Source organism: Bicyclus anynana, chromosome Z (assembly GCF_947172395.1).
Source record: "Bicyclus anynana chromosome Z, ilBicAnyn1.1, whole genome shotgun sequence".
NCBI classification, from domain to species: Eukaryota; Metazoa; Arthropoda; class Insecta; order Lepidoptera; family Nymphalidae; genus Bicyclus; species Bicyclus anynana.
In genome coordinates, this window is record NC_069110.1 from 3,719,148 (window position 1) to 3,745,452 (window position 26,305).

The following is a 26,305-nucleotide window of genomic DNA, read 5'->3' on the forward strand; positions in this document are numbered from 1 at the left end:
TTGATAGTTATGTTTATCCAATAATTTGCTCGTCGTTACTCACTATCTAATAGGTTTAGATAATATCGTTATTTTTCTTTTTAACAGAAGGACTGGGGGAAGTCGCGGGAGTCGATATTGTCAAAAACACTATACAAAAGTTATGTGAGTTGGAGAATAAGGAAATTTTATTGACCAAAAACCAATACATGGAAGAAATTGCTTCTTACACGTGTACGTATGTATTTACAGATGTATTTGAAATCTGTTTCAAACTCTAAATCAATTGCCGTGTTTTAAGACAGATATTTATTAGTCACTTATTAGTCACTGTCAACATAAGAAAGTGAAAATTTGAAGATAGTGATAGATCATTGACATCCTAGAATTTCAATCAGACGAATGTTAGTTTGAATTGTACTATGTACTGACAAATTAATAAATTAGTATTCGCTGGTAGTATACTGGTATTCGCGTTACACCTCAGGGATACCATACTCTGAATTTTTGAATTTGCCGTACTTTCTCATTCTCATCTTTCATTTGCCAGATTTTACCACGCAATTTGAAGGACATTGTAGCTGGTAAGTTGTATTACTATTTGCAACAGTAAAAAACAGCTGGTTAGTAACAACTTTTGTAAACTCCTTTCCTCCCAATTTGTATCAACAACAAGGTCATTAAAAATTTTTACTAACCAGCTGTTTTTTACAGTTGCTTAATAAATAGTCAAAGAACTAAACAGCCACAATGTTTTATTACTTTTTTAAGAATTTTTACTCTTACATGTCGCATTATTCAAATATATTACAAAAAATAAAAAGAACATACATGCATACTTACAAAACCACATGCATAATTGAAGTAATAGGGTAAAATGGGAGACATGCAAATTTGTCATGAAAATCTCATTTAGTCAATTTATTTGATATTTATTTTAATAGGTTGACAACAAAGAGCAAAATAAATAATAACCAGTGCACAGTAAAACTAACTGTGGTTTGTGTTGCACTATGGTTAGGCTTAATTTCAATGTGTTGTTTGTTAAATAATAATAAATAAAATAATAATAGTGAATAGGCCAGCTGAGCAATCAGTAAAAATCGATTACAGGCAAACATTTGATACAGGGAGTTAGTTGACTTCCCGTCCGAGTGATTCACTATTGACATATGTTAGTTGACATAAACGAAATTGAGATTCTATGTGTCAAATGTCATCCGGTGCATACTGACAACCCTTCGTGGATATCATACAATATGTAGATGACATTTCTGAGTTGATTTGATGTTTATTTTAATAGGAACTAGCGGACTCCCGCGACTTCGTCCGCGTGAAACTCGATTTAAACTTTCAACTACCCCTACCCTACCCTACCCCAAACCTACCCCTACTCTACTCCTACTCTACCCCTACCCTACTCCTACCCTACCCCTACTCTACCTCTACCCTACTCCTACCCTTCCTTTACTTTCCTGAATTTTCTTTGCTATAAACCTCACGGAGCCCGAGACCTTTCCAACGAATGCAAAACCGTGGAAATCGGTTAGTGCGTTCTGGAGTTATAGCGTCAGGAAGGAAAACTCGACTTATTTTTATATTAATAGGAATAATACTAATGACTAATTTAGTAAATAGGCCAGCTGAATTTCCATCGGTCCTTCGAACTGTGTGCCTTTCTTCTTCGATTCAAACGTAGCTTCTTTAGCTTTGCAATTCGTTGAGCTTTAATTAGTAACCCAGACATTTAGATAGAAAGCAAAGTGAGAGAGAAGAAAAAAATAAAATAAAACACATCGATAAACACCTGAAATCACCTCAGCGGGGAGCGAACCGCGGCGAGGCGTGTCGTGTTGGAAAGTGCGTTCTTGCACGTTGTTTGTCGCCGTGGCCAGCCACTGTTGGCAGGTGATTATGGAGCAGAGCTTGGGACAGCCCCCGTTGACGCTGTGGCGCAGGGCGTTCAGAGAGGCGAGTCCCCTGAACTCGGAGGAGGCCTCCGGGGCCGGCGCGGACCCTCGGCGACGTGACCAGTTGTCCTTCACGGAGAGAGTGCGACGCAGGAGTTCTGGGATAGCCGCGGTCACCTCGCGTATCTTTTTCTCTTTTAGAGCTGTTAGAAGACAATCAACATAAAGGCGAAATTATATAACAAACAAAAAAATAAACTGTGAGAGAGCAGGCAGGCGGGCACAATACTATGTCAATTAGAATATTTATCAGAGAACATAAACATAGTACCTATATATTTAAAAGAGCCGTGATTGACCAGTGGATATGGCCTCTGCCTCCGATTCCGGAGGATGTGGGTTCGAATCCGCTCCAGGGCATGCACCACCAACATTTCAGTTGTATGAATTTTAAGAAATTAAATATCACGTGTCTCAAACGGTGAAGGAAAAACATCGTGAGAAAACCTGCATACCAGAGAATTTTCACAATTCTCTGAGTGTGTGAAGTCTGCCAATCCGCATTGGGTCAGCGTGGTGGACTATTGGCCTAACCCCTCTCATTCTGAGAGGAGACTCGAGCTCTGCAGTGAGCCGTATATGGGTTGATAATGGTATAGAAATATTAAACTTACCATATGGAACGGTCACAGTAGGCATAGATTTACGACGGCGCATTTCGTCGGTGGCATTCAATTTAAATTGAGACAAGTTGTCTCGAAACTGAGTGCCGACTGGCAGGGAGTCTCGTCGCAGACCCTGAGTGGACTTCTCTAAAGGAAGGTTTAGATCCTTTTTTTGTACGCGACGTATCTCTGTACTTTCGCGTATCTTGTTTGAAATTGCATCAACTTTTTCTTCTTTGGTTTCTATCTTCGTCTTGCGTTTTATTTTCTCGGTTTGCAATACATCTTTGTCACGTTGCGCATATATGGCGTCGTCAGCGCTTGCACAGAGTGATCGGCTAAAACGTGAACTAATACGGGATGAGTCTAGAGGCGGGAAACTCTGCTGTCGGACTAGTCTCCACGAGCCGCCATTCTTAAACACAGTTCTAAGCCGTGAAGCCTGCGCCGGCGTTGTCAACGATGCAATAGAAGTTTTGGGCAGCAGTTTTTGAGCGCTCAATTTTTCTTCCGCATCCATATGTTTGACTAGTCCATACTCGTGCAACAGCGAGTGAATGGATTGAAGACTTCCCAGCGGGGTAGCTCCGTGTGCTGCGGGAGATGTGGATGCGCGATCATTGCCTTTTGACTTAAAAAGTGAATCCTGTAGAGCGTGTAACGGTGCTGACAAACGACGCAACTTTTGCTTCAGACCAGACGGCTTATTTTTCTTTAGCGAAGTTTTACGTATTGGTAACAGTAGTTCTGAACTCTCTGACACGTCTTTGTCGGAGCAACTGTCCAAGTAATCATCGAGGAGGTCGGAATCAGTTACATTTATTTTGATGCCTTTACTCAATTCTAGAGCAAGCATATTTTCCCATTGTTTTTGGTTATACGTTAGATTTTTTATCATAAGTGTAGAAAGGTCATTCTGTAGATAGCGGTGCCATTCACGCATGAGAGGTTTCGCTACAAATTTGAAGAAACCTGTAAATAGCAATAGCTATGTGGAGTTTATACTGCAAGAAATATAATATATACCTAAGCTACGGTACATAAAAAGCAAATGTGACAAATCAGTTACAAGTTAAAATATATTCAGAGTGCCTAGTGGGAGTTTTCAATGTTTTCATACTATGACGATTGCGTGGAAATTGGAAATTCGCGTTTACTAACGTCAACGCGAATTTCCAAGGAATTGAAACATTTATGCAGTAGTGCCACTAGATGGCGCTGTTTCAATTCCTTAGAAATTCGCGTTTACGTTTACTCGATCGTCACAGTATGAAAACATTGACAACTCTTACTAGGCTTTCTGCAGGGTTATTATTTAACTCGGAGTACCATTGAATTATCAAGTCACTAAGTCGTTTTTTATCGTATTTTCGTAATTGTGATCATCTAACATATTTATTTCAACGGAATTATCTTGACTACGTCAATTTACATTAAATGGGAGTGATTTGTTTTGTTTTACGATCATCTAACATGATTATTTCAACGAAAAAACGTAAATATCGGTTTTTCGTTGAAATAATCTTATTAATTGCTACTGCCACTATACGCAAAATGAAGATACTTATGTCATTTCGTTGAAAATACAAAATTATTACAAAAACGAAAATATGATGAAAAACGATGTAGTTCATTATTTGAATGGTACACCGAGATACATAATAACCCTGCTGATCATACTTTTAAATAACTATCGGACGCATGTTTTATATAGAATAAATAGTCTACTAATTTTATTTAACCAAACTATAACTCAAAACATGAAAGATTTGTATTAAAAAACTTCAACCCCTTTGTATCCTTTAGGGGCAAAATTAATAAAAAAACTTGAATGACGTTACTTTTAGTATATTTATGGTATTACATGCACTAATTTTTATAAATGTAACTTGAGAAATTAAGGACTTTCCATACAAACTTTCAACCCCTATATTACCCCATTTTGGTTTTATTTTCACGATAAAAAGTATCTTAAAAACCTCCTTCGTACTCGTATTATGATCTCAAATCGTGCCAAGTTTATTTTGAATTATTTAAGTAGTTTCAGCGTGATGCCCGGTCAACATAAAATACGGACAGACAGCCAAAAAACATTTTGGCATCAGTATCGATTATATAATGCCCTTCAACAAAAAATTTCAAAATATCTTCAATGTACGGAATTGGACCTGCTACAGTTTTTAGGGTTCCGAACGTACGTAGTACAAAAACGGAACCCTTATAATATCACTCGCGCACGTTTTAATGTGCGTGAGTGATATTATATGGTTTTTTTACTTATGGGGGATATTATATCCCCCATAAGTAAAATGGAAAGTTGAAAAAAAAAAAAACTTTTACAAATTTCATCGTGTGATACATCAAACGAAAGGTCTTTAAAACAATTTTTTTTGAAATTATAAAAAAAAATACCTTTCAAGTTATTTCTACAAATAGACGAAAATTGACCATGCCCTTTTTCTCCGAAACTACTATAGGGGCAACTAGTGCGTTTGTTAATGTTTTCATTAAGTATTTTAAAGCACTATAATTCAATGAAGATCTGGTGATCTGATGATGAGGCCGAAGCACAGATGAAGGAACTCCTCAACGGTTTACAGTAGCTACGTTATGTTTGGGCTTGATTAATTTGTATTGATGAGAAATTTACATCTAGATGGGTCGTGACTGTCATTTGGGGTCTCATGATGGAGACGAAAGACAGTTGAGGTTACTCCTCAATAGTGTACAGTAGCCTCCATGTGATTGGGCTTGATTAAATTGTATTGATGATAAGTTTTCACCTAGATGGGTTGTGACTGTCATTAGTATAGTGATGAGGATAAAAAGAAAAACAAACAAAGAAGATTATGAGTAATTCATATATCATCATCATCATCATCATCATATCAGCCGATGGACGTCCACTGCAGGACATAGGCCTTTTGTAGGGACTTCCAAACATCACGATACTGAGCCATCTGCATCCAGCGAATCCCTGCGACTCGCTTGATGTCGTCAGTCCACCTGGTGGGGGGTCGGCCAACACTGCGCTTACTAGTGCGGGGTCGCCATTCCAGCACTTTGGGACCCCAACGTCCATCGGCTCTTCGCACTATGTGCCCCGCCCATTGCCACTTCAGCTTCGCAACTCGTTGAGCTATGTCGGTGACTTTGGTTCTTCTGCGGATCTCCTCATTTCTGATTCGATCACGCAGAGATACTCCTAACATAGTTCGTTCCATCGCCCGCTGTGTGACTCTGAGCCTTCTTATGAGGCCCATAGTTAGCGACCAAGTCTCGGAACCATAGGTCATCACTGGCAACACGCACTGTTCGAAGACTTTTGTCTTCAGGCACTGAGGAATTTCGGACGAAAAGATGTCGCGAAGTTTCCCGAATGCAGCCCAGCCGAGTTGGATTCGACGGTTCACCTCTTTCTCGAAATTGGACCTACCTAACTGGATCATATGTCCTAGGTATATGTATTCGTCTACAATTTCGAGTGCAGCGTTCTCAACTATAACTGGGTGGAGCGATACATGAGCATTACACATTATTTTTGTGGGGTGTAAGGGGGAGGCTAGTACCAGTCTGTCTCCCCAATTGTCAACCTCACCTGCTCGTGGTGCACCCTGCAGATGGACCGACGAGGCTCTGACGACCGACGAATGGCGGTATATCCGTTCCCAAAGGCTAGATTATGAAATGCCTCTGGCCGGTGTCGGGCAGCAGCGATATCGGCGCGAGTAATCTAGCACTGCGCTGACCAACCCGCATGCCCAGCGTGGTCAGTATCGGGCAATACTTTATATGGACAGAACAAACACAACACAGCCCCTAGTCCCCGGCAGCCCCGCTATTCCTGGCTCTGGCAGCGGTTACGGTAACGGCGGGGCAAGGGGTGTTAAGAATCTCCGGCAGAGATTCCGCTGCCAACCCCGACGACTAGACCTGGCAACATACAACGCACGCACTTTGAGGTCTGACGAAAAGGTCATCGAGCTGGAAGAAGTTATGAGCAAGTTGCACTGGGATGTCATAGGATTGTCTGAAGTCCGAAGAGAGGGGGAGGGCTCGATAATCGTTGAATCCGGCAACATGCTCTACTACCGGGAGGGCGACCAACAGTCCCAGGGTGGTGTCGGATTTATCGTTCACAAGTCCCTCGTGAACAATGTTGTAAAAGTCGAGAGTGTGTCGAGCAGGGTAGCGTTCCTGGTCCTCCGAATTACCAAACGGTATTCGTTGAAGGTTATACAGGTTTACGCACCGACCTCGACACATCCCGACGAGGAGGTAGAGGTATTGTATGAGGATATTTCTAAAGCCATACATGCCTCAAACTCTTATTACAACGTTGTGATGGGGGATTTTAACGCAAAGCTGGGCGAACGTAGCGGTTCAGAGTTGAAAGTGGGACGATTTGGGTATGGGCAACGGAACGATAGGGACCAAATTTTGGCTGACTTCATGGAGAAGGAGGGCCTCTTTATGATGAACTCCTTCTTCAAGAAGCCACCACACAGGAAATGGACCTGGATGAGCCCCGATGGTTCCACAAAAAATGAGATTGACTTCATCTTGTCTACCAAACGGCAAATATTCAACGATGTTTCTGTGATCCATAGGGTGAAAACCGGTAGCGATCACCGAATGGTTAGAGGCACGTTGAATATCAACATTCAGCTGGAACGGTATCGACTGGTGAAGTCTACGCTCCGACCTACTCGTGCCCATATCCAAAACCCCGAGTCCTTTCAACTAGAACTGCAGAACCGCTTTGATTGCCTAGCAAATTGCGAAACTGTGGACGATCTGAACAACAGGTTCGTGGAAACTGTCCATTCCGTTGGGTCTAAGTTCTATAAGACCCACCGTACGAAAAGAACCAAAAAGTTCTCAGACCATACACTTAAACTCATGGAAGAGAGGCAAGAAATGAGATTGCAGTCTTCAGCAGATGCGTCAAAATACCGACAAATCAGTAGACAGATCTCCAAGTCGCAAACCAGCGACTTGCGAAACTTCAATACCGAGCGTATTAAAAATGCGATTGAAAACAATCGCGGCTCGAAAGTTTTCGCCAGAGATCTGTCTATTGGACAGAGGCAGCTGACGCGTTTGAAGACCGAGCACGGTAATCTGATTTCTTCCAAGCCCGAGTTATTAAGTGAGGTCGAGAAGTTCTATGGACAGCTATACACGACTACTCGGCAGCCTGTTGACAACTTGGCTAAAGACCCCAGAGCCAAGTTGACCCGACACTATACCGAAGATATCCCGGACGTCAGCCTATACGAGATTAGTGTGGCTCTCAAACACCTGAAGAACAACAAGGCGCCAGGTGAGGACGGAATCACAGCAGAACTCCTGAAAGCGGGTGGAAAACCGATACTTAAAGTCCTTCAGCGATTGTTCAATTCCGTCATTCACGAGGGCACGATGCCTGAGGCGTGGCATAGGAGCGTGGTGGTTCTGTTCTTCAAAAAAGGTGACAACACCTTGCTGAAGAATTACAGACCCATCTCGCTGCTAAGCCATGTTTACAAATTGTTCTCGAGAGTCATTACGAATCGTCTCGCTAATAGGTTTGACGACTTCCAGCCTCCCGAACAAGCCGGTATCCGAAAAGGTTTTAGTACCATAGACCACATCCATACGCTGCGGCAGGTTATACAGAAGACTCACGAGTATAACCAGCCACTGCTTAGCGTTTGTGGACTATGAGAAAGCCTTCGATTCGGTGGAAACCTGGGCTGTGCTAAGGTCATTGCAGAGATGCCGATTCATATATCGTAGGGATAAAAAAGGGTGAGTGATATATGAAAGGTTAAAATAGTATTTTTAAAATTGTTTTTAGATTGTACCGAGGCACAAGTACATGTGTACCTACTACTAATTATAACAAAATAAAGTCGTGGTTTAAAGATTTATAACCAAAATAGTTAATATTTGTTTACACTTATAACATGTTATCACTAAAAAGGTAAAAAAAATTAATGAAAAAATTAATTAATTCATGACGTTAAATCATAAAGATTTTAACTGGATTTTCAGACATTTTTTTCAGATACGGCTTTAATTAACACAAAACTAACTGGGTACCGCCTTCAAGCTGATCAGAAGGTAGCACATAGTACGATGTTATTTTTCGCTTTTTAGTTTAGTAGAAACATTTTTGTCATTTTGAAGTCGGTTGTATTTTTTTGATTTGTTTTTTATTTTGACGGGTTGATAATAAATACCAAAATGGGAAATAGGTTGTGGACCTATGGGTCAGTTTTCAAAAGCATGATAGATTACAACGTTCGGAACCCTCGTCAAGCGAGTTCAACTCGCACTTGTTCGGTTTTTTTATAACTGTTAGATAGATAATACATTCTTACCTGCCTGGATCGCTGGAATCGTGACAATGAAACGATCGCAGAGCGATGTGATGGGAATTTTCATGCGGCGCTCGCAGTCACCTTGGCGGAAGAACTCTTCGCACACTCTTAGACTCCACATCTTACTGATATCCCATGGTCTACATGGATTGGAAATGTCAGCACATTTCAGAGCGATTTGCAGGACCAGGTGTCGATGCTCTTTGTTCGCCATATCGAGGCTGTTTGTGTCCAAATATGTCTGTAACAAAGCATAAATGTTGTAAGTCCTTGAAAACTTTGAAGTCATGTTGTTGGCAAAATATATTTTAAAGGCACCTCAATTTATTTTTGTAAAATGGTATTTAGTGCGAGCAGTTCAAAAAATATATGTATTCAAAAAAAGACAAGTGGCACAAGTTTAGTACACTTACTGAGAGTTACATATTTGTATAGCCGTGATAGCCCAGTGGATATGACCTCTGCCTCCGATTCCGGAGGGTGTGGGTTCGAATCCGGTCCCGGGCATGCACCTCCAACTTTTCAGTTGTGTGCATTTTAAGAAATTAAATATCGCGTGTCTCTAACGGTGAAGGAAACATCGTGAGGAAACCTGCATACCAGAGAAATTTCTTAATTCTCTGCGTGTGTGAAGTCTGCCACTCCACATTGGGCCAGCGTGGTGGACTAAGGCCTAATCCCTCTCATTCTGAGAGTAGACTCGAGCTCAGCAGTGAGTCGAATATGGGTTGATAACGACGATACCTTTTGCCGAAAGACCCTTGGGCCATGGAGTCGCAGTGTCAAAAAATTTCACCGCGGCTAGTTGCCTCGACTGAAGACATAAGGGCTGGCTCATTTTTCGCGCAAAGGATCAGCCTGGCTGTCCAGCGCAGAAATACAGCCAGTATTCTTGCCACCATTCCACGTGGGCATGATTTGTATAGTTATTAGGATAAGTTAGCTTAAGTTCCTTATTATTTTTTCTCTATAAAAAAAAGTTTAAAAAAATAATGTGAGTAAAAAACCTTCGGTGTGATGGGATGACGGGTCTGTTGACATGTTTGAATCATAAAGTAAATAAAGCTTGTTTTTATAAAGGTTGAAGATCATTTGTTTAGTGGTTTTAATGAGTACTCGTACTACAGCTTTCCTGGGCCCTTGATTTAATTTGCGGTTGTCGTAAATATATTATGATGTCGTGATGATTAACATACATGCGAGTTAAGCCTAGATTAGTTAACTGGTTGACCGTGTTTGGTTTGTGTGCTTAACCCAGTTTCTCAATTTGAGATTACTCTGCGAGTGAGTAATGATTGATAAACATCTTAACGGCACAGTTTTTAAATTACGCTCTCTCTTATCTGATACGTAAATATATATATATATTCATAATAAGTATTGTGTTAAATTGGGAGGAAGATGATACTTTATGATGAAAATGATACATGAATACGATAAATCTTTTTTTATAAAGATAAATTTCTGTACCAGACTTGAGTATATTTCATAAAAAATCATTATTTAAAAAAACAACCCGACTGCTTAAGCGTATTGAACTGAAAAAAGAAAACAAAGTATCTCAATTCTACTATTATTTTAAACGCGGAAGTTTGCATGTTTGGATATTTGTTACTCTTTAACGTCGCAAATGCTGAACCGGTTTGGCTGAAATTTGGAGTGGTAATAAATTTTACTCTGGATTAACACATAGGCTACTCTTTGTCCCGAAAAAATTCATGGTTTCCCGAGATTTGCGAAAAACTGATGATTTTGATGGTATGAATATTTGTTAGTCCTTCACGCCGCGATTACTGAACCGAATTACCTGAAACTTGAATTAGAGATAGAATAGAGTCTGTATTAACACATAAGCTACTTTTTATCACGCAAAAATGGTTCCCGAGGGATTTGTAAAAAGGAAAGTTCCACGCAGACGGAGTCGCGTGTAACTATACATATAAAAGTCTAACTACATACTTTATGGTGCCGCATGCGGTGACAAACTTAGTTTTGGCATGTTATGTACAAGTGCAAAAGATTCAGTCCGCAACGTCAATTAAATAAACAGTGACTCGTCGTCATCAACTCACTTCATATTCAGCTCACTGCTGAGCTCGAGTCTCCTCTCAGAATGAGAGAGGTTAGGCAAATAGTCCACCACGCTGGCCCAATGCGGATTGGCAGACTTCACACACGCAGAGAATTAAGATAATTCTCTGGTATGCAGGTTTCCTCACGATGTTTTTCCTTCACCGATTAAGACACGTGATATTTAATTTCTTAAAATGCACACAACTGAAAAGTTGGAGGTGCATGCCCTGGACCGGATTCGACCCCACACCCTCCGGAATCGGAGGCAGAGGTCATATTTACTGCGCTATCACGGCTATAAACAGTGACTAGTAAGGCGCAATTTAGTTCGAACAAAATTAATAGCGAGTCTTTTTATTTGCCTACAACTCTTATTATTAATACATCTAATCAAACAACGTTAGGATTGTCTTCAAATACAAAATACTTAATACTAGATTTAACGCGCGACAATGTTCGCGTGCTTTGTTAACATCCGCTGGGATTTTGCAATGTTTCTTATACGTATCTATACTAATATTATAAAGCTGAAGAGTTTGTTTGTTTGTTACTTTGTTTGAACGCGCTAATCTAAGGAACAACTGATCTACAGCTAATCTAAGGAACAACCATTTATCGAGGAACCGTCTTCAATCTGATCATCAGTTAGAACATAATAATAATGATAGATAGAACTTAGTATGATGAAATTTTTGGCCTTTTTAGTTCAGTCAGTATGTTTTATGTTTTTGAAGTCGGTTGAATTTTTGTTATTTAAAGTATTAAATAAAAAAAATTCAACCGGAAAGCGGACACCCGCGACTTCGTCCGCGTGGATGTAAACTTTCAAGCCCTATTTTTCCATTTGCATGTTTTTGAATCCCATTATATTTCGCAATTTTTTATGATTTAATACCAAATTTTTAAAACTGTAACTCTAAAAATTAAGTACTTTCCATACAAACTTTCAACCCCTATTTCATCCTTTTCTTGTTTAATTTTCGCAATAAAATGTATCCTATAACCTTCTCCGTATTATGGTCTTCAACAGTGCCAAGTTTCATTTGAATTCATTCAGAAGTTTCAGCGTGATGCCCGAATAACAAAAAAAAAACACGGACAGACAGGCAGATTAGACACAAAAATCGAAAAAAAAAAATACATTTTCAAAATATCTCTTCAATGTACAGAATGTACAAAATGTACCGAATTCGTATTATAAGTATAGATTCTAGATGGCACTGGCGTCGGTTATGCCACTGTAACGTTTGGTGTTACATATGGTATAAGTAAAATCTCAAATTGTGAATAATTGACCAGAATTATAGAAATTAGAATTCGACCAGTTTTATTATAAGTATATATTATCTTAGAGCCGTGATAGCCCAGTGGATATGACCTCTGCCTCTGATTCCGGAGGATGTGGGTTCTAATTTGGTCCGGGGCATGCACCTCCAACTTTTCAGTTGTGTGCATTTTAAGAAATTAAATATCACGTGTCTCAAACGGTGAAGGAAAACATCGTGAGGAATTCTCTGGTATGCAGGTGCATACCAGAGAATTCATTCTGAGAGGAGACTCGAGTTTAGCAGTGAGCCGAATATGGGTTGATGACGATATATTATATTAAAAGATCTTAAATATTTACGAAAAGTCGTCAACGTTATGTGAATACTTCTATACTGATTTTATCTTCATTTATTTCTATAAGTACCGGAGCTAGTTAAATTGTATTACGATTGGCGACACTACGTATGCCTAATATAATTTGTCACACCACTTGGTATACAATTAGTAACGGAGCTCAGATTATTGGATGTTTTCATTGAAATTTGTCTCGGAAAATCTATGATCTGTCGTTACAGTTGGATCTAATTTGGAATATTGCGTGGTATCTATTTTTATTCAATGAAAATCGATATCGATATCAACCGATATTCATCTGACTACTGAGCTCGAGTCCCCTCTTAGAATGAAAGGGAAATGCGGAATGGCAGACTTCGTTGTCGTCATCAACCCGTATTCGGCTCACTGCTGAGCTCGAGTCTCCTCTCAGAATTAGAGGGGACGAATTTGACGAGTCAACATCATCCTGAGGATGCTGTGTTTGATTGCCCTTAGAGCCCCAGTCCAATGGACGTCCATCTGAAGATAATGATAATGATTGTGATTATTTTATCTTCCATGATAATATTGGTTATCTTAATATTTAATTAGCAAGGTCATTAATCACGAAGTCTCGAAAACCGTTTGAAGTACAAAGTTGAAATTCGGCAGGGAAGTAGTTTATAGTTACTAGGTATCCACTAAGAACGGATTTCGCGATAGGGCCGGATTAAAGAGGTCTAGGGGCGGACGAAGAGGCGGGCGTCTGCTAGTTATCCATAATTTGAGTTTGATGATAGTTTTTGTGTTATAAACTGAGAGTATGCGATAGCCAGACAAGCCTCCTTTTAAAAATGCCAATTTGGGAAACCAAAGATTTAGTTAATTAAGGAGTCTGGACTGTGGTGGCTTTGGAAGGTAGTTGATTTCAAGGGTCCAGATTCTCAATATGTAATGTTTTTAACATATGCTTTGGTTTGGGTCTAAATAGTGATGTGTGTATTGTTTAAGTATATACAGGATGTCCCGTAAATAGTACGAGAGGGTGATAGCAGATATCAAGGCCAAGGCATGTATCATACTCTAGATGAAGTCACAACATAACTGTCTCGTTATCTAAATCACCAGACTATTCAAAAATAATTACCAAGTATGAAATCTGATCAACATTTATATTTTCCATATTGTTTTACAGAGAAAAATGCGAACAATGTACCCTTATTGACGCCGAAATCAAGTATACCTCCGCCATAAGTAATTTTGCAGCACATGGTATTACTAATCTGCATTTAAGGTAGGGATTTTTTAATTTTGTATAAAAATCAATATAACTTGAAAATTGTAAAATTTCGGCTGACATATATTGCATTATTTTAGTAGGCCTTGATGTCAGCTACCACTTTGTAAATTATTTCGTAATATTAACGGGATATCATGTAAATATTTTTTAAATCAGGTATGTATGTCTGGCCTTTGGTCTTTTTTTGGTATCCCAACCTGTATCAAAACCCATTTCTAGGCACAAGCCTTAGTTTGGGTTTTGGATTAAAGGACAAAAAAGGTAAAATGGAAATAGGAATGACATGTAAATGGGATTGACAAAATAAGCTGGTCATACGATTAACAGAATGGATACCAAGGGACATGTACAGGACAAAAGGTCGCCAAAGGAAACAACGAAAACTTCCAAACGGAAAATTGGGACTAGATTGGACGGCCTAAACGTCATGATAGAACTTTATAGCGTCGGATATACTTGGTAAAAGCTTTGCAAAGAATTATGAAAAAACTAGCAAACGGCCGCGACTTCATCCGCGTGGAAACCAACGTAAACTTTCAACCCCTATTTCACCACTTTAGGGGTTGAATTTTAAAAATTCTTGAATCACATTATATTTCGTATTTTTTTATGATTTGTGAACTGAATTAAAAAAAAATATCTCTAAAAATTAAGAACTTCCCATATTTTTATTTTAGGGTCAAAAAATACCTTATATTTTGCTCCAAGGTCCCATTTACTATTTTATCAAAATTTATCTAGATCGGTTTAGCCGTTTAGACGTGAAAAGTTAATAGACAGACAGACAGAGAGACAGAAAGACTTATTTTCGCATTTATATAATATTAGTATAGATTATCTTAAAAAATACATTGGAAATCCACAGAAATGTTTGTGAGCTCTGGATAAGCCAATCCAAATTTCGGCTGGATTCGAATCTAAAGCCCTCGGAATCGGAGGCAGAGGTCATATCTACTGGGCTCTACGATAAACATAAGATATACGAGCGAGAATCAATACAACAGGCACATGGTGAAAGTTGTCGCAAACATTAATATTAACATTGCGTCGGTGCACTTACTTTAGGGCTGCCACAATTTTAAATAAATTCACCGAGCTTTAGAACGGTTAAATCAATATTGACGAATGTTGTTGTGTGTTTTGAATTTGGAACCTGCGTTCTGCATGATTTGGATACACAATTGCTTGGAGTTGAGAACCGCATTCGCAACGTATTCGTTTTCCTATTTTTATAATAACACGATATTACAATGTGCTAGTAGACAGAGTTAGAGGACAATTTTGAGACTAACAGAATCGTAGACAGAGAAAGTAACGAACGTCCTCATAATAGTCGTTTGGAAAGTTCTTTTTTTTTTAATTTTTTTGGAGTTTACTCCTTAATAATCGATTTTTCATATAAAGCCCCCGGTATGAGATAAATATGGGCAGCGCACCTTTCGCCGTGCGCTGCCAGCTACAGCGTGCACTCCTCTATAGGCGGGCGCTTACGCCGCGGCCTGCTGCTCCTCGGTTGCGCACCTTTCACTTTTCAGGCGTACGTATTGAGAGGTACATAGTGTATGCTGCGGGGCAACATACACTTATTTAGACAGTCGATCTGAAAGAGTAAACTCCATTCGTGCATCGGAGCTGACACACACTTTTTTTATTCTTTACAAGTTAGCCCTTGACCACAATCTCCCCTAATAGTACGAGTAAATGAATCAATCTAAGATGGCAGCGGGCTAACATGTTAGGGATGAAAATCCACACCCTTTACGGTTTGTACACGACATCATACCGGAACGCTAAATCGCTTGACGTCTTTGCCGATAGGGTGGTAGCTAGCCACGGCTGAAGCCCACCAGCAAGACCTGAACCAATAAGGAAACCTAGGACCTCCTTCTTTATTTATTTATTTGTAATCAGCAGCGTTACAGTACATGATAATTAAAAGACATTAACTCACAACTAACAACAAATCTTGTGTAATCCACCGCGCATACCACTGCGCCACGGAGGCCTTCATAATCTCAGATGATTCAGGGGTTGTGATGTGAAATCCATGACAAACTTCGAATATCTATGACGGATAACGGCATGTTAAAAATACTCCGTAGCCCTGTGGATATGACCTCTGCCTCCGATTCCGGACGGTGTGGGCTCGAATCCGGTCCGGGGCATGCACCTCCAACTTTTCAGTTGCGTGCATTATAAGAAATTAAATATCACGTGTCTCAAACGGTGAAAACATGCATGAGATGCAACATACCAGAGAATTTTCTTGATTCTCTGCGTGTGTTAAGTCTGCCAATTGGGCCAGTGTGGTGGACTACTGGCCTAGACTCTCTCATTATGAGAGTAGAGTTGAGCTCAGCAGTGAGCCGAATATGGGTACAGAATATTGCTATAGTTGGCAACCCTGCGCTATTAGAATGCGAAACCGATTGCGAAATAAGTTACCTATGCCCATCCTAAAGTAGCACGTGTCAATGAACTGCTCACGTTTTAACGCACTTAGTGAGCCTAAATATACGCTGTAATGCTATACAGATATACATAGTACATGTAGATGATAATTTTAGTTTATAGTAAATGTTTACAGAGGATTCTTATGTAGATTCTTAGATCTGGTGATCTTCTGAATCTTCGTCAATATATGAGTTGAAAAATTGTTAATATATGATTTGAAACCTGCACATTAATAATATACTTAACAATTACAATTAAACAAAATAGAAAAATGAAATGTGTAATTGTGTATATTATACCAAGTTGGTATTTTAGTAGTACCTCTACCAGCAATCAGTATGAACATTTCTGACACCCAGAAGCATACCTACCTAAGAATTTTCTTAATTCTCTACGTGTGTTAAGTCTGAAAATCCGCATTGGGCCCGTGTGGTGGGCTTAATAGCCGTAAACCCTCTCATTCTCAGAGGAGGCTCGTGCTCATCAGTGAGCCGAGTATGGGTTGTTATTACCGTAGGTAATTTACTATAGTAGGAGTTAAAGTAGGAAAAAAGATGACGTCACGCGTCGTTCCCTCGCACTAGTGTTGCCAACTTAGTGGTCTATGAATATTATTGAACAGTATTTTAGAAAAACGAACATTTTCTCTTGAAAAATGCAATCATTCCATCAGTATTTTCTTATGACGTTGTCAAGTTCAACTATCGTTAGTAAACAGACTTTACAGACAACAGATTTTTATAAAGTTTGGAAGGACCATTACAGACTCTCGCTAAGTCTTTTTCAAAACTTCATTGAAGACTTTAAACTTTACCCGTACTAGCTTTATGCGCCAGCACTCTACCGTACCCGGCTTTGATGGTTAAATTCCCTTTTACAATACCTGTTCCTAGAGCTTATGATCCTCTTAGGGCTCTTTATGAAAATGTACGTTCATTTATATTTCCGTACAGTCTGGCTTACGGGTATTATTCTCTCTGAATAATATTTAAAATGCTTTAAAAATATTCTGTAAAAGTTCATGATTTTGCTCAGAAAAGTAAGTAGTTTATTTCAAGGTTTTAATGGTGCGTTTTTTAATAATGATTATCCTGAAGGGATATTATTATTTTATTAAGTTAAAAAAAATATGTTCATTATCAACCCATATTCGGCTCACTGCTGAGCTAGAGTCCCTTTTCAGATTGTGAGGGCTTAGGGCAATAGTCCACCACGCTGGCCCAATGCGGATTGACTTCACACACGCAGAGAATTAAGAAAATTCTCTGGTGTGTAGGATTTCTCATGATGTTTTCCTTCACCGTTTGAGACACGTGATATTTAATTTCTTAAAATGCACAGAATTGAAAATTTGGAGGTGCATGCCTCGGACCGGATTCGAACCTACGCCCTCCGGAATCGGAGGCAGAGGTTCCAGAGGTGCCAGAGGTATCCACTGGGTTATCACGAAACGAATACCAATTGTTCTAATACTAATAGATAAAGAAACTAGCCTCAATAGCTCAGCGGTAAGAGCGGTCGGACTCATTACCGAGGGTGGTGGTTCGATCCCCGCGCCGTTGGTCTATTGTCATACCCACTCCTAGCACAGTCTTTCCCGACTAGATTGAGGGCAATGGGAATATTATAAAAAAATATGGCAAATATTCTTTTTTTTAAAAAAAGCTCGATAGTAGTGGTAACACAACACAACACACAAACGAAGCGACGAATTGACGTGATTTTTTCAGTGGAGATAGTTGAAAGGACGGAGAGTGACATAGGCTACTTTTTGTCTCTTTCTAACCTCCCACTTCCCTAAAATGGGTGGTGGAAGTTTGTATGAAGCATTCCACATTTTTCAAGGTAGAAAGCTAAAAATTGGTATGCAGACTATTTGTGACTACAAAGGGTAGGGGAAGGGTAGGTGTAGGGTGGGAATACAATAGAATAGGGGCATGGAATGCGTCAAAGCGAAGCTTGTCCGGGTCCGCTAGTATTTGTATATTTCCTGTGCCGATCGAGGCTGACTATCACTAATACAAGAGATGGAAGTCCATAGCTGGGAAGGCGATGGCCAATGTTTGCTTAGCAACGTGATACCTCATTACAAAAATGAAAGTTATATTAAAAATAAGTAAAAATTAATTTAAGAATTTAGGTATAATTTATTTTCAACCATAACTCCAGAATACGAGCTCTGGTATAAAGATTTATTTTTTTGTTTATTTTCACCACCACCATATTAGATAAACGTTCCGTTTCTACGTAATTCGGCCGCTGATCTGTAGATGGCGCATAAAAGCACTTTTACCAGCAGGTTTCTGAGGTAATCTATGCTTAGGTATTTTGAAACGAACCTAAGAATAAGAAAGTTCTTTAGTTATTGCAAATTAAATATTGCTGAAAATGAAGTAGTATCCTATAATATTATAATTATTACATACATAAGGACGAAAGCAAATAAGATACTGAAATAAATTGTGTTAGTTTCAAAGGTAATTATAACCTTACATGTTCTAGGAAATATATAAATTTGTCTGAAGTTTGTGGACTATATAAGTTTATGTACATAATAATTTGATTCTTCACTGAATCCAAAAAATAAAGACTAGTAATTTTTTTGTAAATTGCTATTGGTATCCTTAGCTCTCATACGCACAAGAGTTTTTTTAACGGATGTATAAAAAGCGTTCAAATATAGTATGTAGTTAAATGTAGGTCTATTTCCATAAAATTCATTTCCGAATATATGTTCACACGACAGCATTTTTAAAAACACGACGCCTTTTTTCGAACAGTGTTGCATTTTCAATTTTTGGCGTTGGAAATAGACCTTGATACTATACGCTACGCCCGCCAACGCTGGGTTTTAACGCATCGCTTTTTTAACTCTAGTGCGAATGAGGCCTTACTTACCCTATTAATCTTTTATTCTCTTCATACAATACAATATGAGTTCGCAGATATTTTACTTTTTAACTAATTAAATAGATAGAGACAAACAACAATAGAGATTGAGCAAATTAAACGAATGTACGTGTAAAGATCGGTTTATATCTACAGACACAGTGCGTCACAGACAAGTAGCGTGGCAGACACTCACAGACACGGTCTATTCACACTACCCAGCAGGTAGCTAGAGACACTCAAAAGTCCTTTTCATGAAAGAAGTCCCCCAGACACGGCGCTAATGTCTTAATGGCGTTCATTGTCATTTGGTAATGGCGGTCTTATTGTCATTTGTGTACAGACATGACCCCACAGACAAAATATTCTTTCAGCGAATACTGGCCGGACGCGGCCCGTGTCTGTCAACGTCTGTGCGGCCGCGTTATGATAGATATAAATACGTTAATAAACACTGTAGAGAAGAATATTATTGTCTGCCACGTGTCTGACGTGCTAAATGTCTGTAGATATAAACGAACCTTAATATGTGCACACGGTATATGAGCTTCAGACACAAAGACTCGTAAAGAGGGAAAGAATGCATTAATTTCCCTTGTTATGTCCATGTCCATTTTTTCTTTTTAACTGTACTGGTATGAAGAGAATTATGGCGGCCACGATTTAGCTGGCAATTTATTTTACTCCGAACTGCTAATGAATAAAAGCGTATTTTAAAATGTCTTTTCGATTGGAAAATTTTAGTCAATTTTCTTTCATTGTTATAGCAACGGATAAAATGCGCAGCATTAGTGCTTTATGTTCTGTAGTTATAGCAATGTCTTGCTTTCTTCTTTGTATTGCTTTTTTTGAACTGCGACACCAAACCGGAAGGCGCAAGTTGGTCGATCGCCTACATGTGACGGCTTTCTGACGGCCTCCGAGCCGCAGTGGTATGCGCGGTGGATTTACAACACGGAGGTCCTGGGTTCGATCTCCGGCTGGGTCTACTAAGGTTTTCTTAATTGTTCCAGGTCTGGCTGGTGGGAGGCTTTCGGTCGTGGCTAGTTACCACCCTAACGAGAAAAACGTACCGCCAAGCGATTTAGCTTTCCGGTACGATGTCGTGTAGAAACCGATAGGGGTGTGGATTTTCATCCTCCTCCTAACAAGTTAGCAAAAAAATAAATAAAAAAGGGAGCCGCTATATGTAGGCAAAAGGTTTATCTACAGAAGTGGATGTCCATCGGATGATATGACCTTGATGACTAATTAACCAAGTTTCTATTGTTTTAATGTATTGCTTATAGTAGTTTTATATTGATCCACACTCCATGTTTTTCAAGTGTGGCGCTAAATAAATAAAAATTGAATTATTTCATGACGTCATAACTACCAAAATTGCCTATAGTTAAATGATTTTGATTGCCTGAGTAAGTGGACCTTAACATCAGTTTATCTTAACTACAGACGTCTATACCCATAAAAGAAATAGATGCATATTATAAGAAAAGAAAAATTATCCAGAGCGGGGGTTATAATAATTATAATTCGTAATGTTCTGTAATTGCAATCAAAATCAAACATGTTTTACGAGCCATTGTCGCTTGCCTTAGATGGAGAGCACGTAATGAAATTCAAGACTGCACAGCACGTTTAGTGTATTTATATTAACGTGACGACCTTCTTGATGTCGAAGATGACAAAACTAGCTAAGAAATCTAATGCTGAATTCTACCAGAAACATAAGGTGAAAATTTATGTATTAACACGCTTCTATTAGCTTCACTTGTAACTATGTATGTAAGAAAATCAAATCTTGGAATCTTAATTTGACCCACTTCCCAATCTTCGTGTAGGATGAAATTTTGCACACGCTCTGAGCTCTGATGACAATACATGACTAGCGACACGTCATTACGACGATCGATCGATTGATCGACGATATGAGATGATCAACTTTTTTATTTACGAAAATTCTTGATTCTGGTAGCTAACTGAGTTACCAAGATAAAAAAAAATCTGAGCGTCGGAACGAGAATGTACCACGCAATTTGTAGGACATTGTGGCTGTTAAGTTGTATGACTATTAATCAAGCAACAGTAAAACAAACAGCTGTTTAACAACAACTTTTAATAACCTCGTTATTGATACAAGAGGGTAGTTTATCAAAAGTTGTTACTAATCAGATGTTTTTATTCTAATAAATCCATTGCCCACATAAGTTGTTACTTTTAATGATGAGAAATAACTCTTGAAGAAAAGATTACTTTGACAAGTGTTCAAAACATAAGCATGGTTAAAAGACACTCCATATAGGTCTTTTGTCTATGCTTGAAGTAGCATAGACCCCTATCTAGGCGTCACATCGGCAGATCGTCGTTAGATTGAATTCCATTAATCCCTGTAATACCAAGATTGCAAATCAATCACGTGATTGGATAGCCCTTGCGAATCCGTTCGAGTGGACAAAATGCACGATGTTTTGTGTAGACAAGTAATCCCCCAGGTCTGAGCGTTGAGATCGCTTGGTGCTCGTATTACATTATACAGGGTGTCCCGTAAATAGTACGACATACTTTGCAGAGTGATAGCTGACATCAAGGCCTACTAAAATAAAGAAATATATGTTAGCCAAAATTTTATGGTTTTCAAGTTATATAACTTTTTTTCCATAATACAAAATTCCCTACCTTCAGTGCAATTTAGTCGTACGTGCTGAAAAATTACTTAAGCGTTAATTTTATACCTGATAATTATTTTTGAATAGTATTTCAACTATTGAAAATTATTTTTTTTCACTACAAAGTATTTTTTTCCAAAAAAATTTTGTTAATTCTCTACGTGTGTGAAATCTGCTAATCCACATTGGGCCAGCGTGGTGAACTATTGGCCTAACCCTTTTTCATTTTGAGAGGACATTCGTGCTCTGCCAGCCGAATGAGTTGATGACGAACGAATACGAAAATACAATTTTTGCATAGAAGTCATAAGCGGCTCAACTGGCAGAAATCGTCTGCAGTTCTGTGTTAAGCCAGTTGACCAGCTCTCGGATCAAGAGTACGTCAAGAAGGCGGTTCCGGGGGTAGTTTTTTTTTGAGCCACCAACAAGGCAACTCTTGTAAATTATAAAATGTCAGTACAAAATACAGTTCTCTGAAAGGCAGCGTTTCCGAGGCTTCGGAGCAAAGGTGTTATTCAATAAAGGACGGAAATTTGTAAATAAATTTGTCGATAACGGTATAAAACATTTTTATTGACAATATTCTTTGAACTTTCTTTAGAAAAAAATAAAAATACGATTTTTTTATTGTACTCCTGACGCATAAAAGGGGTATGTCTATATTACTTATATTACAAATGTGTGTGTTCGTATGTTTACTATTTAGTAATAGTCATAAAAAGTAAAGGATCGAAAATGGGTCAATGGATAATATTTATACCCTCATAGCCTAATGTCCGTTGTCATTTATAAAAGCTGTTAGCTCATGCTTCACCCATAGTTAAATACGAAGGAAACTATGTAGTTTGTACCACGGTGGCTTTGGAAGCTAGTTTATCTATATAGGAAGGTATTTTTATCTGGTGGTAGGCACTTGAGCCGTGGCTAACCGTCAATACTACCGGCAAAGACGTACCACCAAGCGACTTAACATTTGGGTACGATGTCGCATAGAAACCGTCAGGCTGGTTTTAGAGTCAAGCTGACAAGACGCTGACCGTCGGTAGCATAAAAGCTACTACTGTTGCTTAAACAGTAGATAGTAGAATAAGCTACTGTTACACATGCTCATTTCAAGCACGAAAACATGCTACTATTGAGCAGTTGCTACTTAATAGCATGTGTATCGCAACATTGCTAATAATGAGCATGCTTATTTTGAGCTTGCACAAGAATCAACAATCGTGCGATTTGTGAGCACGCTACTTGCTGCGCAGGTGGAAGGGGGCGTGATTTTAGGTTTGCTTATTGAGTATGCTAGTCGATCAGCATTGCTATTCTGTATTCTCTTCACCTTCATCTCTCCCTGTCTAACACGATACTATAGACAGAGAGCGATAGATACAAATAAGCATGTGTAATTGGAATGTTTGCTTTGAGCATACTTATTCAGGAGCATACTTAAAAATAGCATGCTTATTGCATGCATGCTCGTATGGAGCATACTTAATAGCACGTTTTTAGCATGCTATTTTAGAGCATGTACAACAGTACCTTAAATCTACGTCAAGCACTGGACGTACCTAATGCCTGTATCGTTTGAAATGACGATGATTATGAATCAACACGCACAGCATGTCGGGTTGAGGTGTTGCAAGTGTGCCTGTTCCATAATAGGAAAGCGTATACGTCAACGTTGTACAGTTAACGTTTATACATTATTTAGTACTTCCGCGTCTGGCCATAGACGCATATATCTAGCGTTCACTAAAACATGAGCATACTGTTTGCATCAATATTCCATTTCTAGTGCTTTGCCGTGTAACAGTAAAGACTACGACACCATTTAAAATGCAATTCCGATTCAAGCTTTATTTATTTCAAGCTTGGTTAGCAAACATTTCAAATTTGAAGTCGGATATTATCATTTTTGCCTACTATGCAACACATTATTAGCAACATATTTAAGTTGTCAGTTTCTTCTCTTCGTTTATATAACACTAGCAGACGCCCGCGACTTCGTCTGCTCTTAGACCTCTTTAATCGGGCCCTATCGCAAAATCCGAAGCACAGAACCGCACGCAACGCTTTCAATCTTTGGCATTAACAAGTTAACCCTTGACTACAATTTCACCTAATGGGAAGTGATGATGCAATCTAAGAGGAAAGCGGGCCGACTTGTTAGGAATTAGATGAAAATCCACACTCTTTCGGTTTCTACACGACATCGTACCGGAACGCTAATTCGCTTGGCGGTACGTCTTTATCGGTAGGGTAGTAACTAGTCTCCTACCAGCCAGACAGGGACCAATTAAAAAAATCTCAATCTGCCCAGCCGGGGATGGAACCCAGGACCTCCGTTTTATAAATCCACCGCGCATACCACTGCGCCACGGAAGCCGTCAAAACCATAATTAACATTTGATTTTTGAGAGTGATAGCCCAGTGGATATGATCCCTGCTTCCGATTCCGGAGAGTGTGGGTTCGAATCCGGTCCGGGGCATGCACCTCCAATTTTTTAATTGTGTGCATTTTGAGAAATTAAATATCAAGTGTCTCAAACATTGAAGAAAAACATCGTGAGGAAACCTGCTTACCAGAGAATTTTCTTAATTCTGCGTGTGTGAAGTCTGGGACCGCATTGGGTCAGCGTGGTGGACTATTGGGCTAACCCCTCTCATTCTGAGAGGAGACTCGAGCTCGAGTGAGCCAGAGTCTACACCCGAGACATTTGATAGTGTTCGTTAAGGGATTTAACATCATCACCCGGCCCGTCGATCCGCATTGAAGCGGGGTGGTTTAAGATCCATATCCCCTCTCCTACTAAGAGGGAGATCTGGTTCTGTAGTGATAATGATGATTCTATGCGTTTCCTAGGGCAATGCGTGATTAACATGTGTTTAACCTTGTAAGTTACGATATCAACATTAGCACAGCTATCGCACGTCGACCTCCGCAGGATGTCAAGGTGGCCACACAATGTTATACTGAAACTGGGCCGGCGTGCATTTGACCCGTATGCCTTGTATTAGCGTCGCCGCACACGAGCCACACGCGCCATGACTGTGATGGACCTGCCAATGCATAGCTTTAAGCAATGTGTTAAAAAAAATTTACTTAGTCGAGGTTACTACACTATTGATGAGTTCCTTAATGATAAAGATGCTTGGGGGCCATTGGATCAGCTTCTACCTTCACACAGAAACTAAAACTATAAGGAATTGTAAATTATAACATTGTATGATTTTTTTAAAAGTGCATCAGTTGAGTTCTTTGCCGGTTTCTTCTCAGCAGAACCTGCCTTCAGAACCGGTGGTAGAATCTTTACAAATAGCCAACTGACGTATCAAAAGTGCTTGTAAACTGAGCCTACTTGAAATACATGAATTTTGACAGCCACAAACGCCGCCACAAGAAGCAAGAAGGAGCCACAAAAGCTGAAGCCGCGACAGCCACTTGTGGACGGTGGTCGACACTTCGGTCAGTGGCTGCTATTTTTTTTAACCATGCATGCAGTATCATAATGAGTTCGGACGAAAAAGGTTTAATTGCGTTTAGTGGCTGGTGCGGGCCACAAGAAGCGAGCAGCGACGTTTGTAGCGTGTGGCGGCCACTGGCGTCAACCGTGTGCGGCGAGTCCACATAAAATGTATGAAAATTACAGGAAATATTCCGGTGGCCTGTGTGCGGGAGTCCTTATTATATAATGTGAAATGTGTGAATAATAACGGTTTGACTTTATAATATAGAATAAGAGCTGGCGACTTGGATACCTCACAATCACAACAAATTAAAGTCGTTTATTTCAAAAAGGCTTATTTCAAAATAACTATTGAAACGCCAACCTCGTTAACTTTTTTAGTTACTTGTCAAGATATTGATGAAAAAGTGCCATTACACAGATAACATTATAGATTTTAGGATAACTTTTCTGTTGTTTCCTGTCTTCAACAGAAAAGTTAACGTACTCATCATTATCATCATTATCAACCCATGTTCGCCTCACTGCTGAGCTCGAGTCTCCTCTCAGAATGAGAGGGGTTAGGCCAATAGTCCACCACGCTGGCCCAATGCGGATTGGCAGACTTAACACACGCAGAGAATTAAGATAATTCTCTGGTATGCAGGTTTCCTCACGATGTTTTCCTTCACCGATTGAGACACGTGATATTTAATTTCTTAACGTACTCACGAAACTAAAAAGGGAAAAATAACATTATAATATTTTCTACCTATTGATCACTTTGAAGGCGGTACTAATACAGTGATGCATTAACTCAAGTCGTTTAAATCATAAACTTGTATGATTTTCAGACAGTTCTTTCCCTTTCAGAATCAGCTGTAATTAATACGTCACTGGCATGGCAACACCTTAAAAGTGATCAGAAGGTAGCACGTTCTAACCTAACTTAACTTTAGATTTTACAAAATTGTACTTAT

At 39.3% G+C, this 26,305-nt stretch overlaps 1 protein-coding gene across 2 annotated transcripts in view; it reads right to left on the reverse strand.

Annotated features, from left to right (window-relative positions):
• The window catches only part of LOC112042884 (uncharacterized), a 159,374-nt gene that overhangs the window by 8,172 nt on the left and 124,897 nt on the right, over window positions 1-26,305 (reverse strand). Inside the window, exons 8-10 of one of the 2 annotated variants that reach the window (XM_052890583.1) lie at window positions 8,923-9,163; window positions 2,564-3,526; window positions 1,797-2,092 (exon numbers count right to left, since the gene is read on the reverse strand). In XM_052890583.1, coding sequence (XP_052746543.1) covers window positions 1,797-2,092; window positions 2,564-3,526; window positions 8,923-9,163 — 1,500 coding nt within the window. Of the gene's footprint in view, window positions 1-1,786; window positions 2,093-2,563; window positions 3,527-8,922; window positions 9,164-26,305 lie in introns of both variants that reach the window. The other variant, XM_052890584.1, reaches the window with a different exon arrangement.